Raw genomic sequence first — 21,768 nt, 5'->3', positions numbered from 1 at the left:
AGATATATTTTTTTGATATTTCAAATATGGTTGAAAAACTGGTGGTTATACCCCTTTTTCCACTCTATCAGTTGGCCGAGTGGTATTGTTTCAGCTTCTTGTGCTGAAAACCCCAGACTTTAACCAGGGACGTATCCGGTGGGGGGGGGGGGGGGGGGGGGGGAGCCGTGGGAGTTGCGGCTCCCCTCATCCCACTGTGTACACAGTGTTAAACTGTTTTAGAGCTTGTTCTTGAGCCAATAAAAATTCTTTCCTGGGATCGCTCAAAATGAATACTTTTTAAACATGTAAATATACATCAGTACACGTTATACATATAGGCCTAACAGAACACATAGACCTAAGCGTGATTTAAACAAATCTTAAATCACATCACATAGAATGTGATACTGTATGGTTCAGTTTTGTTTTTATCCTTTTGCAAGTTTCTTTAAAGTTTTGTTTAATAATATTACTGTACTACTAATAGTAATAATACTGATGATGATGATGATAATGATGATGATAGTAATAATTGATAATAAAAATAAAAAGTGAAAATAATTTTGCTAAATGCAAAAAAAAAGTTGTGATTTGTTAATCATAAATATTATACATAGTTAAATTTAGTAAGCTATAGTTACTCCAAAGTTGTCCTGGATATAAAGTAGATCCCTGACAAAAGGTCAAGGGTCGCTGATATGTGTAGCATGACTTGACCGTGCTCTGTACGCTTTCCTTGTTAAAAGTATTGTATTGTTAAACTTCAATTATTAGTTATATTGTCATGATTGCAAAATAAAGTGGATTTTGAGATTTGAGAAATTTGTTGGCATTTCATTTGGACTATATAATGGTGATGTGATGATGCTGAATTTCACTATATAAAAATGTCATTTCCAGCTAGGTACTATTTTCTCAAATTTTCTCACCTCAGCCCCAACCATGGTGGGACTGAGGTGGTTGTGAAATCACAGTTTTGAAGTATGTAAAGTACATACTCAAAGACAATGTTTAGTAAGCTATAGGTAGGCCTAAGTTGTCTTGGATATAAAGTACATCCCTGATAAAAGGTCACTGATATGTGTAGCATGACTCGACCATGCTCTGTACGTTTTCCAACGTTTTCCTTGTTAAAAGTATTGTATTGTTAAACTTCAATCACCGTGGAATAGGAAGCATCTGAACAATATACTGGACATGCCAACCCATATAATTAGGAAGAAATATACCATTTTGGAGATTTGAAGGAGCATGCATAATGAAAATAAAGAAAAACTATTCTAGTCTACACATGTCATCGACTTGGATTCAGCTGCTCGACTACCGTAGGAAAAACTACTGAATAATGAATTTTAAAAACAATTCAGAAGTCCGAATTCCAAACCAAAAATGCCATCTTGCTAGAACTTTCCGGATAAAACTCTTATTTTGAATATTACTTTAAAGAATTATTACAGATAGATTAAACAAATTTTCTGTGCATGTGTGTAGTGTGACACAATTTTGATATATTAAAATTAAAAACACTATAAAGGAGATAAAAACATAATTTATCTGTGTATATCACTATGCCCGAGAAAGAGTTCAAACAGATGTACTGAGCATGAGCAGTAATATTCATAAGACATTGCCATGGAAAGTATTATTTTGACCTCACATATTCCATCATTTACATATTAGTCCATGGTTTAGCCTTGGACTACTTAGTCCAGGTTTCAAGAATACGAAACAGACTTAAGCCAGGACTAACCCTAGTCTAGGACTTACTTGTCCAGGGCTAAAGTCCTGGACTAACTTACAGTAGTCCACTTTCGAGAATATCTTACTTTTATGATGACCAACATCATGTTAAATCAGTTATTACTGATATGCTTGCTAATGAAGAATTACCTTCAAGTGCATCTGTTTTAATTAACCAAAGTCTATGTTGTTCTAAATTCTACATGTGTTAGCGAAAATTCACAAAGATTCATCTGGTCACATTGCAACTGCCCTACAGTCACCATCAGTGAATACTTGGATAGCGTGTTCTCTCCTATCATCCAGAGACTTCCACTTATTATGACATTTCACCCAACCACTACCAAAGTTGAAAGAATCATTAAGAAAAAATACCACACACTCCAGACTGACCCATCCAGTAGTGAGAAATTTCAGCTTCCTTCACTATGTGCCTATTGCTGTGGTGCCAGTATCCGTGACCTACAGTACTTCATATCAGCCTAACCAATTGCCATTTCGAAATCGTAATTAGTGAGCATGAACTTCAGGTCAATGTTGAATGTAATGTTCCCTAATTTTACGCGTGCGCTTCATAACGTCAAAATTTCAAAATGCTCGAAATCACTTTTTGACTAAATTAGAGCACGTTCCAGGCCATTTTGAGCATTTAGAAATTTTTTGAAATTTTCCACTACGCGCACGCATTTTTACGCGCGCAGCACGTACGGAAGCTAGACATTATGTTTTTTCACATAGTTTGGGTTCCTGACATTGTTTACAAATTTCCATTCTTTTTGGTCATCTTATGGTCAATAGCAATGCCGTACGTGCACATCAAATATAGGTATCTTTGCGCGGATTTGTGCCGATATACAGTGAAAATATGCTAAAATCAGGCCTATTTTTAATTAGTTATAGCTCCTTAGGATGAAAGGTGACCCCCAAATTTTATTACATATTCTAAAAAGCACATAAGTAAATATGATTTTAAAGATCATAATGGCTGATCGGACATTGTGACATCATCATATTGGCATCTGAATTCAAAGAAAGTGAATTATAGCTATGACGTCATTTTTGAAAATACGCATTTGAGTGTATCTCGCTTATCCTTGATCGATCGTCTTCCAACTTTGAGTATGTTATAGCTGAGACAATTTTCTTTCAGAAGTGGTCCTTTATTTTTCATTTTGATGACGTCATCATGGCAAAAAAGAATGTTTTTTTGGAGCCTTCCCCTCTCTCTTTCTTAAAAGATGTAAACAATTTTATAATAGAGGGCGGCAGACTGTATTTCGACGCTATCAGACCGATAGTTCGTATACTGTAAAAGGAAAATTCGTGTGGCATTACCAACCAACAGGGGGTTTTAAATTAAACTTGACAAGGTTTAAATTCATTTGTCATTACCGTCCTCGGGCACGCCGTATAAGGTATTCGTACTTGTGCGTTAACATTTTTAAATTGTTAATATCACTTTTCAGATAATTTAAAGCACGTTTCAGGTCATTTTTAGTATTCCAAAACTTTCCATAATTTACACGCCGTATGCTCATTTCCACGCCCACTAGCACGTACTGAAGCTGGAAATTACGTTTCGGTTACATGTTTTGGGTTTGTGACACTGCATTAATATGATTACCGTGCGCACGGACATTAAGACGATGTGTACACATTCGTAAGTCATTAAAATGCTCAAAATTACTCTTTTTAAAAACTAAATAGACATGTTTTAGCATATAATAATTTTCAATCAGCACCGCGCATACTTCGTGAGGGTCAAAGAACGGCGGATCACCAAACTCGTCCTCAGTGACAAGTTCAAATCTAGTTGAATTTCTTCTTGTGCAAGTAGTATTGCGACTACACTATTGTGAGTGGAAATACTACCGTCTAATTCAGGACCTAACAGTACTCAGGAGATAGGAAGCACACAAAACATGAGTTAGCATTTTTATTTCACAAATATAAAAGTGATTTTTTTACTTAATTTACCATTATCATGATGTCATGATGAGATTGCGTCATTCAACGTAAGTTTGTAAACTTGTGGTATCACTACTTAAATAAGTTGAAATATCTGTATCAAATCCTGTATAATTATTGTTTAATAACGGCTATTTATATATAAAATTCAATTGACTATAATTTTTTTGAAATTAGGAAAAACAGGAATCTATATATGCAGATAATAATAAACATTACCGTAGTATATACGGGTCTTAATAATACTTGAATATTCTATGTAACTGGTGGATTTATGTGTGTAAGTATGTATGTAATTGTTAGAGCAATATAGTATTTATGTGCAATTTTAATATTTTTGATATATTTTTTAACTGCAATTTGATATTTTTCTGTATTTTTGATATTGAAATTAATATTTGTAATATTTGTAATTTGATGTTTGTTTGGTGTCATTTTTATGATTGGTTTGATGTTGATGTATTTTCTAATTGTTTATGCCAGATTCTGTTTATGTATTTTTTAATATGTGAAAAGACCAAGAAAGTTTATCTTAAAGCATTAATTGATTAATAAATGCACTGATGTTGGCTATATTGAATGAATCGATGGTTCACCCATTTATATATATTGTAGATGTGCCAAAGGTTATTCAATGGAAGTGTAGACCACCGTTCTGCAACCTATGGGTCGCTACCCAATGTTTGGGTCTCAGGAAAATTTAGATGGGTCGCATAATCTCTTCAGACCGTGAAAAATTTACAAAAAATGAAAAAGGACAAACAAATCAAATCACAGTAAATTAAAGTGCAATTAAAGTGTGGGATGTGCATCAGTTTACTTTTGTAATGTGCGTTTCATGTTAAAAAATATACTTATCAAAACATTTGTACTTCAGGTATGACAACTTGAAAGTGTTAGTTTTGTTCATTTCAATGTCTTTGGCTTTCAGCTAAAAAGAGAAAACATTTTTCCCTTCCATTTAATGGTCTATGGCTTCGCATAACCCATAAATTTCTGGCAGAAAACCTAGGAATTTATGTATACTTAAAAGGTCCTTAAATCATTCATTTTAAAAAATCTTATTGACAAAGTTGATAAATTATGTGGTTTTATTTAAATACTTACTTGATTTTGTAAGTGATTGTATCTTTAATCAATTGACAAAAGAATCAAGTGGGTTGTTCTGATACCCACTATTCCTCGCACGTAAAAACGACTTAACTCACTCAAAACAATAACATTCAATCATTTTACCATGAAATTCAGGTGAGAAATTTGCCTTCGCGTCTGAGTGCTTGACATATAATTTGGGTCATGAGCTAAAAAGGTTGCGGAACGGGGGTGTAGACGAGCAAATCTAAATTTAAAACCAGGAACTTATTCTAAATTCAAACAGTGAGAGAATTAACATTTAGCAGTCTTCAATAATGTGTTGTGCATGGGGGAGTGTGGCCTGGAGCACAGTGAAGCCTAGAGAGATTGCATGTAAATTCTTTTCTCTTTAAACAAATTAAGAACCAGGGATATATACAGTACACATGCCAAAGGTTATTCAGTGAAAGTGTAGATCAGCAAATCTTGCTTCATGTGAAAGCCAATCTTGTTATAAACTACCGGTATATGATGATAGACAAGCAGGCAATCAGTTTCAGTTTCAGGTGCTTTTAGGCCAAAAAAAAAAAATGTGTTGGCCACATTTTGGGAAATAATAGAAAATACTAATTGGTATCAAATCTACTCACAACTGTAGATTTGTAAACGTTTGTGAGTGAATTGGGAATAAATATACAACTTTTCTGTGTAGGTCAATGAACTTTTTGACCTCTAGTTGCATCAATTTCTGCCAATTTCAAAACTTTTTAAATTTGGATGACTGACCAATCTATAGGCTAAATGTTGATACAAACATCATACAAATCTATTGAGTAAATCAAAAGTTATGAGCATTTAATGTTATCCCCTACCCAAAAACTTTTGTTGATTACAAATTTCTTGGATCATAAACATTGACAATAGTACATAATGCATTTTAATTTTTTTTCTTGTTAACCCCAATTTTTGTATTCCATATGTTAATAACCACAAGAAAAACACAATTTGTATCAAATACATCTAAAATTAGACATATGACACTGAAGTTTATTGATATTTTATGAAAAAATTTGCATTTTAGAAAAAGGTTGATGACCTTTTGAACACTAGGGACGTTAATAATTGTCCAATTAATTTTATTTAAACTGCATATGATTAAGAAACATATATGCTACACATTGCTACCAAAATAACATTGATGGGATTTTTAATTCACAGGTTATGGGCATAAATGTTACCCCTCCCCCCAAAAAAGTATTGACCATAAAACACTAATGACCATTACAGATGAAGCAAGTACATACAATGCATCCCTATATTTTTCTTGTTAACATCAAATTTTTTCTTCTATATGCCTGTAGGAACAAAATGATATCAAGGAAGTTTAACTGTGGGGGGGGGGGGGAGGGGGTGCACGGTGACTCCCCTCCAGCCCATGGCCTATTACTATAGCCAGACCTTTAGAAGTAGGGGGTAAAAGAAGCACTTCTTATGTTGATTTTTCTGATTAATTTAGGGCTCCGTTCCACAACATTTTTAGTCCACAGCTCAGTCAGCTAATCTGGTGGTAGTCACTGTGTGTGCGCTGAACCTAAAGATCTCTAGGTCCCCGGTTCAATTCCAATTGCTGCCTCTCCTTGTGTTTCAGCTAGAGGGCTGAAATACAAGTTACAAAAGCGCACTGTCTTTCGGATGAGAGGTTTAAGCCGTTGGTCCTGTGTACATTATGGCCCATGTGAACGTTAAGGAACGCAGTACACACTTCGGAAAAGAGTAGGGGATTGTCTCCCGGTGTACTGCCCAATCACCACCAGAAGGACCCTACTGGAAATAAGTCTTCTTCTAGACTTTCGTGGGCTATCCTTGGTGTTTACACCGAATAAATCCAATCCAATCCAATCCAAGAAAATAAAAGAATAATTATTATAAAAAGACATTACTCATACTCCACACATATTTCTTATATTATTTGTATTCTTTTATATTTCATTTAAGTTATCTATTTTCTTTGAAGTTTCTATTTTGGGAAATAACCCCAAAACAAAGCTGGGAAGCACAAAAATAGAATTAGCATTCCTCTTAAATGAAGGGAGGTAATAAACCTGAGAAAAACAGTCAGTAGGAAGTGAATTCAAATGTATTTTCTAGATATAGTAGACTCTAAAATTGATTAAATAAGCCTTTGAAACCCCTAAAAATGTCATATTTTTCGGGGCTTTGCATTCATTGTCACAACCGACCGTTGATTATGTGACTCATGCTCAAACCCGACCACCACCGGGATTCCGCCCCTTGACCCCAGCGGTGGCTCTGGCGGCCACGCCCCTAGGCATTTGTACTTCAGGTATGACAACTTGAAAGTGTTAGTTTTGTTCATTTCAATGTCTTTGGCTTTCAGCTAAAAAGAGAAAACATTTTTCCCTTCCATTTAATGGTCTATGGCTTCGCATAACCCATAAATTTCTGGCAGAAAACCTAGGAATTTATGTATACTTAAAAGGTCCTTAAATCATTCATTTTTTAAAATCTTATTGACAAAGTTGATAAATTATGTGGTTTTGTTTAAATACTTACTTGATTTTGTAAGTGATTGTATCTTTAAATCAATTGACAAAAGAATCAAGTGCGTTGTTCTGATACCCACTATTCCTCGCACGTAAAAACGACTTAACTCACTCAAAACAATAACATTCAATCATTTTACCATGAAATTCAGGTGAGAAATTTGCCTTCGCGTCTGAGTGCTTGACATATAATTTGGGTCATGAGCTAAAAAGGTTGCGGAACGGGGGTGTAGACGAGCAAATCTAAATTTAAAACCAGGAACTTATTCTAAATTCAAACAGTGAGAGAATTAACATTTAGCAGTCTTCAATAATGTGTTGTGCATGGGGGAGTGTGGCCTGGAGCACAGTGAAGCCTAGAGAGATTGCATGTAAATTCTTTTCTCTTTAAACAAATTAAGAACCAGGGATATATACAGTACACATGCCAAAGGTTATTCAGTGAAAGTGTAGATCAGCAAATCTTACTTCATGTGAAAGCCAATCTTGTTATAAACTACCGGTATATGATGATAGACAAGCAGGCAATCAGTTTCAGTTTCAGGTGCTTTTAGGCCAAAAAAAAAAAAAAAATGTGTTGGCCACATTTTAGGAAATAATAGAAAATACTAATTGGTATCAAATCTACTCACAACTGTAGATTTGTAAACGTTTGTGAGTGAATTGGGAATAAATATACAACTTTTCTGTGTAGGTCAATGAACTTTTGACCTCTAGTTGCATCAATTTCTGCCAATTTCAAAACTTTTTAAATTGGAATGACTGACCAATCTATAGGCTAAATGTTGATACAAACATCATACAAATCTATTGAGTAAATCAAGAGTTATGAGCATTTTATCCCCTACCCAAAAACTGTTGTTGATTACAAATTTCTCGGATCATAAACATTGACAATAGTACATAATGCATTTTAATTTTTTTTCTTGTTAACCCCAATTTTTGTATTCCATATGTTAATTACCACAAGAAAAACACAATTTGTATCAAATACATCTAAAATTAGACATATGACACTGAAGTTTATTGATATTTTATGAAAAAATTTGCATTTTAGAAAAAGGTTGATGACCTTTTGAACTCTAGGGACGTTAATAATTGTCCAATTAATTTTATTTAAACTGCATATGATTAAGAAACATATATGCTACACATTGCTACCAAAATGACATTGATGGGATTTTTAATTCACAGGTTATGGACATAAATGTTACCCGTCCCCCCCCCCCCCCAAAAAAAAAGTATGGACCATAAAACACTAATGACCATTACAGATGAAGCAAGTACATACAATGCATCCCTATATTTTTCTTGTTAACATCAAATTTTTTCTTCTATATGCCTGTATGAACAAAATGGTATCAAGGAAGTTTAACTTGGGGGGGGGGGGAGGGGGTGTATGGTGACTCCCCTCCAGCCCATGGCCTATTACTATAGCCAGACCTTTAGAAGTAGGGGGTAAAAGAAGCACTTCTTATGTTGAATTTTCTGAGAAATTTAGGGCTCCGTTCCACAACATTTTTAGTCCACAGCTCAGTCAGCTAATCTGGTGGTAGTCACTGTGTGTGCGCTGAACCGTGGAGTTCTCTAGGTCCCCGGTTCAATTCCAAATGCTGCCTCTACTTGTGTTTCAGCTAGAGGGCTGAAATACAAGTTACAAAAGCGCACTGTCTTTCAGATGTCTTTTTGGAGTTCTTTGTTAGTTTACTTTTTTCTTTATTCCTCTCTGAAATTGTACCTTGATCAATCACTTGAATTTCATTTGTACCCTGTTGTTCCAATGACAATAAAGAATATCGTATCGTATCGTATCGTATGTGAACGTTAAGGAACGCAGTACACTCTTCGGAAAAGAGTAGGGGATTGTCTCCCGGTGTACTGCCCAATCACCACCGGAAGGACCCTACTGGAAATAAGTCTTCTTCTAGACTTTCGTGGGCTATCCTTTGGTGTTTACACCAAATAAATCCAATCCAATCCAATCCAAGAAAATAAAAGAATAATTATTATAAAAAGACATCACACATATTTCTTATATTATTTGTATTCTTTTATATTTCATTTAAGTTATCTATTTTCTTTGAAGTTTCTATTTTGGGAAATAACCCCAAAACAAAGCTGGGGAGCACAAAAATAGAATTAACATTCCTCTTAAATGAAGGGAGGTAATAAACCTGAGAAAAACAGTCAGCAGGAAGTGAATTTAAATGTATTTTCTAGATATAGTAGACTCTAAATTTGATTAAATAAGCCTTTGAAACCCCTAAAAATGTCATATTTTTCGGGGCTTCGCATTCATTGTCACAACCGACCGTTGATTATGTGACTCATGCTCAAACCCGACCACCACCGGGATTCCGCCCCTTGACCCCAGCGGTGGCTCTGGCGGCCACGCCCCTAGGGACGGATCAAAAATTCTTCAAACGGGTGAAGGGGGGAGGGGGCAAAAAAGCTCCAGCTAAGAGAGGAACACATAATACTGTAGGCCCCTATGTATTGAAATTTTTAAAATTTAGTGACAAAACGGAGGAGCATGTGCTCTTGTGCCCCTACTAAATCTGCCCCTGCCACGCAGACAACTGGTGTAGTCACGCATTTAAAATTTATTAGGTTGGTAACTATGCCACTCCTGGACAGAAGTCAAGACCATGTAGACAAAGGTCAGGCACTTCAGGTAGCTCTCACGTTGGCCCATACTGTCGGAAGGATGCATAGAATCAATTTGGTTTTCTTTGAGTTAAACGTAACTTGTGAGTCTTCACCCCACTTCAGAACATACTTCAGATCACCTTTAAATAACGCAACATCGTTGCAAGAGGATCTAGAGGAGTTAGAGCAGAGAGAGTAGAGTCACCAGCATACATAGTACCGAGCTGAGACAAAACTGTATCTGGTATATCATTATACAGTTTGAATAATTGGAATCATCATATTGAGTATTTTTCTTCAAAACGTGGTATTATTCGCTATGTTAAACTTTACTTAAACAAATTCTGCTCTCAAAATGCTTGGTGAGGCACTAATAATTCCTCATTTCGATTACTGTAGTCAAATTTGGTCAAACTGTAGTAACATTCATAAGTCAAAGATGCAAAAGCAGCAAAATTGATTTGCAAGAATTTTATTATCAGCCAATATTAAATGTGAATGATGACCCTTCATTGGCTTGAACTAAATGATCGATGGACAAACCAGATTTTACTTACAGTGTTTAAATGTTTAAATGGTAATGCCCCTGAATATCTGTTTTCTAAATTCACCTTCACCCACTCTGTTCATTCTTATACCCTACTAGGAATAAAATATCAAAAACTTTAGTTGTTCCACATGCAAATTTAAACTGTGGTGAGCGTACATTTCATAACAGAGCTGCTCATCTTTGGAACAATCTTTCTCCCAACATTTGTTACAATTTGGTTCTCTTTCTAGAAGCCTTTATCTGTATTCAGTAAGACTGTACCTTTCCTTTTGTTTAATTGGCTTTTCCCCACAGTACTGGGAAAAGCCATTATTTTTTTTCCGAGTTTTTTTTCTTGCATATATTTTTCCTATTTTTTTGCACTGTTTTTTTTCTGTCCATCACTTTGGTCATTTCCCATGCTTAATTTCCCTGCTTTACCGAAGCATAGGCCATACATCAAGGATAATATTTAGTGTCAATCTACTGTATAGTGGGGTGCGCGTACCAATTAAAGTGATTTAAGGTCAAACAGTCTACACTGGATATTTCAAATACCGGTCAGTTGATCTGAATGAAAACTTGCAGGAATGTTTAATCAAATTACAAGGAAGAAATTTTTATGTGTTAGTGACGATCCAGTGAAGGGTGTAAATTTGAGGGTCTTTTCAACCTAAATATCTCTTTAAAAAAACCAATGGGTCTTAATGAAACATTCTATAATACTTTGTAAAGGTCTTGTACAAAAATGATTAAAAGTTTGTGACGATCCGCAGTATGGTGTGGATTTGAGTGCCATTTCAAGGAAAACGTCCCAGACCACATATTTTGAAAATGGATTAGCTGATCTGAATGAAACATTTGGAAAAAAATGTTTAACAAGGTTATAAGGAATAAATTATTATGTGCTGGCAACGAATCAGTCAAGGGTGTAAATGGGAGGGTTATTTCAATTTTTGAGGACCCAGACCTAAATACATCTTTTGAAAAAATCAATGGGTATATAACAGTTTGTCAAGGTTGAGTAAAGAAATGCTTAAATTTTTGTGACGATGCAGAGTAGGGTGTAGATCTGAGGACCATCGAAAGAAAAATGTCCCCGACCACATATTTTGTAAATGGATTAACTGATCTGAATGAAACATTCGGAAAAAGTTTAACCAAGCTTCAAGGAAGATAGTATTATGTGTTGGCGACAGGGTGTACATCAGAGGGTCATTTAAATTTTTGAGATCCCAGACGTAAATATCTATAAAATGTTTTCAATGGGTGTAAATGCAACTTTTTGTAGTAGTTTGTAAAGGTTCAGTAAAGAAATGACTGAATTTTTGTGATGATCTGGCGTAGGGTGTGAATATGAGGACCATTAAAGGAAAACGTCCCAGACTGCTACGTGATGAGGTCATTTTAAGGCACTGTGCATGCGTTACGTCGTCTCCCTCGTCCACTACCAAAATCGAGAACGTGTTCACCTCGTTTTTCCCGTCGTCCTAAATCTAGGACGCCGTGCTCGCTTGTGAATTTTAAAGATGGAAGATGAAAATATAGCGGCAACGCTGCCTTCTTTAAGTTCGTCCAACTGAGGCAGACAGAGTCTGGGGGAAGTTTCTAACTTGTGTTGAATTAATCTGTATTATTTGCTTTTTAATGCACAGGCAGTTATGTAATTTCTACTGCCTTCGTAAACACAAAAAAGGCTGTGGAAGTTCATGAGCGTGCTTACGCCATTGTGCATGCAATGCAAACTTGCACCGCAGCGAGCGCAGCCGGCCGGGGAGGCTGTTAACTATCTGCATCATCGCAGTTGACGCACCGGATGCGCCCTGAAGTATGCATTACATTCATCATTGTTGTACTTGTCTAGATCAAATTTCTGATAATCTCGGTACCTGAATTCGGCATTTTTGGGTTTATTTGTATTGTATAAAAATATGAATTCCTCATCGTCCAAGACACCTTTAGAATATGCAAAGACGACAATTTCGCGAAGTCGATGAAGGTTCGCCATGACACAGCTGCTTAATAAGGTTGCCTAGCGCGCGCTACATGTCGACTGAAATCTAAAAGGTTTTCATTTGTAGTCAACAGGTATAGTTGACTACGTTGACACGCATGACTAGTCGACGTGAACCAGGTCCACGTCCACACAATCTAAAAGTCCCTATTTCAAAAACAGTCAACTGTTCCGAATAAAACTTTCGGGAAAGTTTAAACCCAAGTTACAAGGACGATATTATTATGTATATTGACGATCCAGTTTTGAGGGTCTTTTAAATTGCTTGCGCCCAGTTACATATGGATAAAAATGACACTTTGCCGAATACTTTTTCATGGTGAAATGAAGAAATGATCCAATTTTGGTGATGATCTGCAGTAGGGTGTGGATATGAGGACCATTTAAAGATCTTTTGTTGACAGTTAATATTATTTAAACGCAATTTATATTTTCGAAGCGCCTAAACCAGTTACAGCTAGGTTAAACTCAAAACTACCGTGATATGCATGAACAATTTTTGCTTTCAGTAACGAAATTGCTATGAACTGAAAATGCACTTTCCTATGCAAGGTCGGCACTTATAGCGTGCAATGGTTCAACTCCCACTAATAACATCACAGTGAACTTGGTTTTCTTTTGTTTTTTTTTTACTACTTCATTTTTCCCACTAAATTAAAATTATATAGGTTTTCAGTGGTTTTTTACTTTATACCTTATTTTATAAAGACTCTTTTTGTTGCAATTTCAACTTCATTTCTCATTAAAGCAATGGGGAAAAGCCTTATGTTCTGTTGTTCAAACAGACATAGTACTGTAAGTCTATTTTAACTTGTGTTTTTTATTTTTCTTTATTAGTTTTCATTTGTCTGCTTTCTTTTCAGTTTTAGGCTATCTTATTGTTTTTGCTGTACTTTTAGTTACTTTGGAATTTCATGTTTTTTTTTTTGTTATATTTACTGTATGTACCAGGGCTTCCTTGAAAAACAGTGCTAATCACTGAATGGATACTCTCTGGTTAAAGAAAGCTTTTAAAAAATAAATAAAATAAATAATAGACAAGAAAGAATACAGATCCAAGAACAAAGCCCTGTGGGGCACTAGAATTATTAGAGTAGGTGGTAGACGGTTGTCCCTCAAGGGTTACATTTAACTTCCGGCTTAAATACAAAAAACCAGTGATAATGAAAAGCATGTTACCTGAATCCATAAAGCTGGCATAAACAGTGATTGCCTCATTGCTGCAGTTTCCTAACATTATTATGCTGCCCTCATACGTTTACTACTAGAAGAATTGCATGCATTGTTGTAGTTGTACAGTTAGTTGTACTGAACATTAAGAAGGAAATTGAGGTTCATCACAACATCAGAAGGTGAAAGTGCCATCATTATGACCTGCTACAGAATGAGCAACAGAAAGGTATAATTGCAAACAACTTTAAATATTTGAAATAATCAAAATGTTTGGTTTTGCTTACATCTGGTTGTTTGTGTACTTTTTAACAAATTTATTTGTGGTCATTGAACCACAAGCTACAAGAGTCTTGGACCAACCACAAAATGTAACTGAAAAGGAAGGCGAATCAACCGACTTTACTGTTACGCTAATAGATGCAGCGCCAGGATCTATGCTTAGCTGGTATAAAGATACGATATACGTCAATAAAAGTGATCCTCGTATAACGTACGATGAGGCAAACAGAGATACTGGACAGTTCACATTGAGAATAAATCCACTTATCCGCTCTGATAAGGGGTACTACGTAGCTGCCTATAACTTTGAAAACATTTCAGTGTCATCACATAAAGCCTATTTGGACCTAATTGAAGTTCCCTCTGAAGAATATCCAATATGCACGATATCCAAGCCGTTTTATGATATTATGGAGAATGTAATAGTGAGTTGCATAACTGAGAACACATCTCCACAACCCATTTTGCAATTCGCTGGGAAAGAATCAACGAGTGAAATAATTAACAATGGATCACATATCATGATTGAAATGACATTCAGGGCCCATCCAAACTTAAATGGGCAAAAGTATTCTTGTTACTACTCAAATAGTAAACTGGAAAAGACATATAGCAAAGAAGTCACACTCAATGTAAGTAACATGTTCATTGTTAACATATCAGGCAAGCAGTGTTTTTCAGCAAAAGAAGCAGCCAGATTAAAATGTGTTGGCAACTTCACAGAGAGTGCTAGTTTCCATTGGTATATTCCAGACAAGATAAAAAGCCAGGTGAAAATGGAATTGAACAAAAACTGGATAGAAATACATGTAACTGAGGAGGCTAATGGCAAAAATGTCACATGTACTATTGAAGATGGAGGTCTAGAAGAATCTGCATCTGTATTTCTTGATGTACCCTGTGAATCAAGCACTAATAAACAGCTTTGGCCTTTTTCTTTCATCTTACTAATATCGCTTTGCTCGCTATCCCTCTAGTGTTGTGATTAGTTTTCATAAAAAGAAAAAGATAGGCTGCATGTTGCATGGTATCTAGTTAATTTTTTTCTTTACTTTGTTGCAGTGGTTAGTTCATGTTTTATTATTTACAAAGCATGCTTCATGGACAATTAACCTTGCATTTGGGTACAGGATTTGGTAGCTATTTCATATATTTTTCATAACATAAAAATATTTAGAAACCACTAAAATGATGTGAAACAGTGAAGTCTGCTTGAAAATCAACTGTGATTGAAAGTTGCTATTTAGGCATTCCATATATAACCGCAAAGCAAACTGACTGACAAACGGCTAGCGAATGCGGAAGTATGTACACATGCCCCTTGTGAAATAGCTACCGGTCTGCAGAAAAACGACCGAAAAGTCATTATTTTCCCCTGAATCAGAAATATTAAACGACAATCACTTTGTAAGAGACTGTTTGTTATTACATTTTTTTCATTTTATTGAGGACCTCGGTTTTGTATTGTGTCTGTAGGCTTTGCAGTAAGCATAATTATAACAGATAAATACCTGATTTAAACACACAAATATCTAGCAAAATTAAAGAAATTGTAACATTTACACAAGCGTGTGAATGTATATCCATGTAAAACAAATGTAACAGCAGTATAATAGCTCATTAGTGTTCACAGACCTCAGTGACGTCTATAAAGTTTACAGAGATATTACATTGATGCTATCTACGTGTGCCCAAGAACTTGGTTGATCGATTTGAAATTAATTAACTGATTTTTACATATATTTTAGCCTAGCCTGGTACTGCAAACATTAAAAATCAAACCCAATTGTTGGAGTCACGGCTTTTTACAGTGATGGACTAATACCAATGTTATTAACTACTGAAAGCATAGATGTTATGACAAACACTAGGGTCTGGTCACCTGTGTAATAATATTTATCATCCTACCTTGTGTTGCTTTTCTTTTAATGCTAAGTCATTTTTCAGTCTATCTACCAAGGTCTTCATTGTCTGGCTTGGTGCTTTTGCATTCAACTGTTTCTGTCTGTCTAGTTCTTCTCCAATTGATTCCAACTGAAACAATTTAAATAGTTGTGATAATGACAAAAAATAGGTAATATTATGCATGAAAATAATAAAAATGATCAACCCAACAATAACGACCGCTCACTGGGCTGCGCATCCCTACATGCTTAAATACAATACAGGCGCAAGTAATTATATTGGGTTTTTTGGAAGAGCTAATGAGATAGAAATTTTTAAATAATTAGAATGCTTATTTGTACAAAAAAAAAAGAAAAAAAGTTATTTAAAATGATCGTTTGTACAAAATTAAAATACTTACAATTAAAAAAAAAAAAATTTCTTCAAATTGGAAAAGGAATTGAATACCAAGACACGTTTCAAACTCACAACCTTAAGTTCTTAATAACTTTCTTAAAGTTCTGGGGCTATTCAAGGATGTAAACTTTGACCCATTTTATATACTTGTGGGGTAGGTAGGTATATGTAAGTATGAGTATACTGTATATTATATACTCCTACAATATATATGTATATTATACTATGTATATCATTGTAATTGTACCAATAATAGCCTTTATGGGTTTGTAGTGTCAATATATTGAATTGAATATAAAATTTGCCACTGCTGCAAACTTATCTTGTAGTGGGAGCTTGCTTTACTTTTGTTAGAAATTAATGAAGTTTACTCCATATATAGCAGTGCTCCCAAAAGGTAGTGTAGGTCCACTTTTTGTGTGAAATGAATCTGTTTTGAAGGTATAATACATATATAATTCCTGATGATGACATAATTAATGTCAAAATATTGAATCCCAACACGATGGCGTGTGTTTCAATACTTGGAGTATGTATTATACTTTCTTATCTGAGATTAATCAGTGGACCTTTCGGTTTTTTAATCCGTTTTTTTCGGTGTAAATTGCACTTTCAATTAGTTTCAAAAAAGAATATCAATAATAATGATTAGTTTTATAATAACCTACTATACATAATTTTAAACACAGTATTGGAAGAGGACAAGTCTCCAATTAGAGTAGTTAAGGAATTCCTGAAAATGTTTCTTTTTTTGTTATGAACAACCAATTTCGTATGCACGCCAGTTTAAGTATTTCTTGTTATCTTGTAGATGTTATATATTATATGTAATTTGTTGTTTGAATTGGAATGAATTGAGCATATAATGAATATGAAAATGCCAAAATAAAAATACAGTATATAAAATTCCAATATTTTCCCTTATCATCACTATCACTGACAACAAAACAAAATAATTTGGATTGTAGTATTTTTGCAAAAGAAATTGTGTGCTCAATTTGTTTTATGCCAATTAAATAAGAAAAAAAAATTGATGATCTCAAATGCGATATCGAAACTATCTTTATTGTTGTAAGTTCCCACAATCATTATAGAACTGGATTGTATGATTTCAGCCCATAACAGTGGACTGTATAATGGAGCTCAAAATTCTGGTACTCACTGCGCTGCGTACAACGAATCAAACTCAGCTCGTTGTGAGCGATATGCGACAAGATGACATCTGTTGATTGTCGGTGGCAGTCCGAATGGATCAACATTAAAAATGACTTGTTGCGCACATCTTGTGGTGTATTTTTCATAGAATCCTAAGATTCTGGGTTCAAAGTGTCAAAAATGTTCTCAACTAAAACAACTCCACAAGTTCCTCAGTCTCATATTTGAGAGTAGCATCATGTGCATAATATTTGTATATAAGACAGTAATTAAGTTTGTTGTTAACTATTATTGGTCCATATGCATAAAGTATTCATTATTATTAATAATTTCAACCATTCTGCTAACAGAATATTCGGTGGTCATTGATGTAAATTAATTACGTTGACACTTAAGCAAACAAGACAGTAGAACTTATTGTTAATAGTAATATTAGGATATTAGTGTAAAGAAATAAATTTTAAAAAAATCTTGCTTTCTTATTCAATAATAATAATAATAATAATAATAATGTCAGCATTGACTAAAGCTAATTAAAAAATAAAGTTGGTAGTCTACTGTACTTTGTTTTGTTTCCAATCATTGCTCAGTGGATCAATAAATTAATTTAATCAATAACCATTCAAACATTTCATCTGGCTCTTTTCAGCAACTGTTATGAGAAACCACATTTTCAATCAAATCATTCAATCTACAAATCAACCAAACGATTGCTATATCATCCAAACGATCGATCAATTCATACTAATGTATCTAATTATGGATTACTCATTCAATCTCAAATATTAGCAACTGCAATATGAAGCCAGATCCTCAATCAATCACCAAAACATAGGCTATGGAGAGTTTTTCTGCTGTTGGGGGTCATTGTAATAAAACTTTGAGACACACAGTTACACTTACTTGTTTTTCCTTCTGATAAAGTATTTCCGTTGTTTCTCGGATTTCTGTTTTTAATTCATCAGTTTCCTTGTCATGAGATTTTTCCATTCTGAAACAGAAATTATAAAATTTGTTTACATTTATATACATCATTAGGGTTAAAAACAATTCCTTAAGGCAAAAATACTGCCGCTATTAAGGGGAAATTTTAACGACGTTAAGGCGAAATGTAGACAAAGGCTTTTTCACCGTAGGTGTCAGTTAGGAGTAGTATATATATATACGACTATATATATAATATATATATATAGTATATATACTGTCTCTTATACACATCTAGATGTGTATAAGAGACAGAAAACGAGGAAGCCAAAGGAAATTACTTTAATTATTGTTGAAACAATCGTTATTATTTCTTGGTTTTGTATTTCTTGTTTTTCGTATAAAATGTTTAATTTCAATCATTTTGTATTATTATCAATATAATATAACGTAACAGTAAAGAAACTCAAATACGTAAGATGTTGACTTTAGAAACACTACAATTTATTAGGCGAATATTTCAGCTACTCCTGTAGTCTTTGTCAACGCTTGACATAAAATGAGAACATATTGAGAAAGTATCTTGGCAATATACAATTTGAGAAACAATACGGTAATTAAGTCAAAGCAAGTCGGCATATGTCTATAAAGGATTAATTATAATGTACAAATAAACAGTGATAAGGGTGAACAATGAATGAGCAAGTGGTGGACTGTAGGAAAGCATTACTATAGTTTATGCATGGAGGAATTAATTCATCCATGGTTAATGGATAATCTAAACATAAAGCATAACTAAAACCAAGAACAGGAAGCGGCTATGAAAAAGAAAAAAAAAAAAATTATATATATATAAAATTATACAAAGCAATATTGTAAATTAAATAAATGTGGGCCTATAAAAGTATTGAAAGGCAAATAAAACATAGTTATAATGATGGAAGCAGGAAGCCAAAACAATGATATATATAGTATTGTATAAGGCATATAATTTATATAGATATAGTGCATCTTAAAAGAATAAAACAGATAAGTTCTACAAAAGTATAAGCTAGAGTGAAAATACCAACAATAATACATAATGAATAAGCCTAACAGAATAATAATAATAATAAAACCAGAATAAATAGTAAAAAAATTATAATTAAAAGTGACTGAAAACTAAGAGAAGAATATTTAGCGGCAGAAAGAAAATTCACTGATGAATCCCAACTTCTGCCCTCTATGCAAACACCTTAACCAACTAGGCCATTGAGCCTTTCGTTGGAAGTTCAAATTCGACTGGAGGCAATTTATTTCACTCTACGGTATGCCAATACAACACTAGTTTATTTAAAGCTAAATGCAGTAAAACCTACGGCTAAAAAAAAAGAAAAAAAAAACTTCTCATAAATATACGCACAGTTGTTTAGCTTTGGTGAATTCTTCTGTTTTTCTTTCCATAATTTGCTTCCACTTTGCGACCTCTGTGACAGAGTGTTTTAACTTAATGGACAGTGCGGACATGGCGTTGTCCTGCTCCGCTACCACCTCCTCCAATTCTGACAGTCTTTGAAGTTGTTTACTGCTTGGTATTGCAGCTGATGGCTTATTTATTAAATCCTAAATTAGAAAGCAAAAATAAAAATATCAAAAAATGGTATTTGGTGTAAGTTCAGTGATAGAAAAGGAACAATGTACCCAGCCACTGACTGGACAACCAAGGCTATGGAAATTATGCAACACACAACTTGTGGTTGGAGGCACTGTGTATTTCACTGGAGGTACTTTTAGGGAATTTTTTTTCAGACAACCAATGTTGGGCTATAATAGTGGCATTTTATAGATAATTTTTATAATCAGAAGCACAAACAATTGTGGTGAACACAAGCCACTCCTCGCAAATCATGTTTCAGATATAATGGCCCAAACATGTTGGAATGTAAACATTTTTTAAATCTATTTTTTTGCACTAAACTAACCTTATATCTATACATCACGCTATGTTGTTATTTTCCCAATTTTTGACCTTAAAACTATAATTTTTAAGGATCTGGTGATGTTGGTACATGAGAAATCTCTGAAATCGTAAACATTGAAGGCTAATTTCTCAAATACTGTTCTTTAAACATCTGTATTTCTAACTCCTGTAACTTTACAACGAATTGTCAGATTTAAATGGTTCTTCTACTTTTTGTAACTTTCATTTTACTGTTTAAACCTGTATTAATAACTAATAATTGATTTTTTGTGAGGAGTGACTGGTTGGGATCCAGACCTGCTGACAATAAAAACATATGCAAGAAATTACATCACAATGTACCAAGAGTGTTGGGGCCTATATTAAATTTTAATATACTGTACAATTAATAATAAAGATTATTCTAAACATGTGACGTGGTATTTCTTAGTTAAACAAACATAAAATTTAAATAATAAGACTAACATTTTTCAATCTTATATAATCACCTTAAGAGGTTGGTGTGGCATTGAATGTATTAGACTGTGTATGTAAAGCAGCATGACTAGGGATACTCCTCAAGAATCAGGAAAAGTTGCGGGTTTATCAACTAAGTATCCAGCAACTAGGGAAATATTGACGCCAGCGCTTTGTATATTCTTCGGTTTTTTGAAACATCGTGCTACCCATTTGAAACACTGTGCTACCCACTTCAAACAAGTGCTCTCCACTTAAACAGTGTGCTACCCATTTGAATCATTGTGCTATCACTTTTAAAGCATTGTGCTAACCATTTGAAACAAATGTTATCCATTTAAAACGTGTGCTACCCATTTAAACACTGTGTGCTTTCCATTTGAAATATTGTGCTACCAATTTAAAACACTGTGTGCTATCCATTTGAAACATTGTGCTACCCATTCAAAACAGAGTGCTATCCATCTGAAACAATGCTACCCATTTGAAAAGTGTGCTACCAATTTTTAAAAAGTGCGCCATTTGAAACACTACCCATTTAAAACACTATGTTCCTCATTTGAAATAATCAGAGGATCCAGTAGGGGCCGTTTTGCCACTAAATTTACCTCACCTATAATTCTGAAACTGTTTTTGCCAGTTTCTGAAACTACTATCACAAACACCCACTCGGAATACCCAAACCAGAGATACCTATCAACCACATACCGGTACCTGATTGCAACATTTATTATAACAAAAATGCAACTCATAAACATCTATGATAGAAGCATACGATACGTGGCTCAAACAAGCCCTCCCCCCACCCCCACGCTGTTCCCACAGAGAAATTTGTTATCCATGTTAAAAAGTATAATAAAAAAAAAAAAAAGAGAAGCAAACAACAATTAAACCTAGAACATTTGTGGCCACCCATTGTTTTAAGATCTGCAATTAAAACATACTCATATCCACGATTACCTTACCCCTCCCCAGAAAGAACCAGTGCCATATCTAGGGG

At 34.4% G+C, this 21,768-nt stretch overlaps 1 protein-coding gene across 2 annotated transcripts in view; it reads right to left on the bottom strand.

The window, feature by feature from the left end:
* LOC117104616 (centrosomal protein of 290 kDa-like) overlaps positions 1–21,768 on the bottom strand; it is an 82,133-nt gene that overhangs the window by 16,921 nt on the left and 43,444 nt on the right. For both annotated transcript variants that reach the window (XM_033245471.1, XM_033245472.1), the window contains exons 34-36: positions 19,755–19,954; positions 18,332–18,419; positions 15,881–16,006 (exon numbers count right to left, since the gene is read on the bottom strand). In XM_033245471.1, the coding sequence (XP_033101362.1) occupies positions 15,881–16,006; positions 18,332–18,419; positions 19,755–19,954 (414 nt within the window). The remainder of the gene's footprint in view (positions 1–15,880; positions 16,007–18,331; positions 18,420–19,754; positions 19,955–21,768) is intronic.

This window comes from Anneissia japonica, unplaced genomic scaffold (genome assembly GCF_011630105.1).
Source record: "Anneissia japonica isolate Jap-2015-1 unplaced genomic scaffold, ASM1163010v1 scaffold287712_len2945570_cov188, whole genome shotgun sequence".
Lineage (NCBI taxonomy): Eukaryota > Metazoa > Echinodermata > Crinoidea > Comatulida > Comatulidae > Anneissia > Anneissia japonica.
This window is presented reverse-complemented; position numbering and strand designations above follow the sequence as displayed.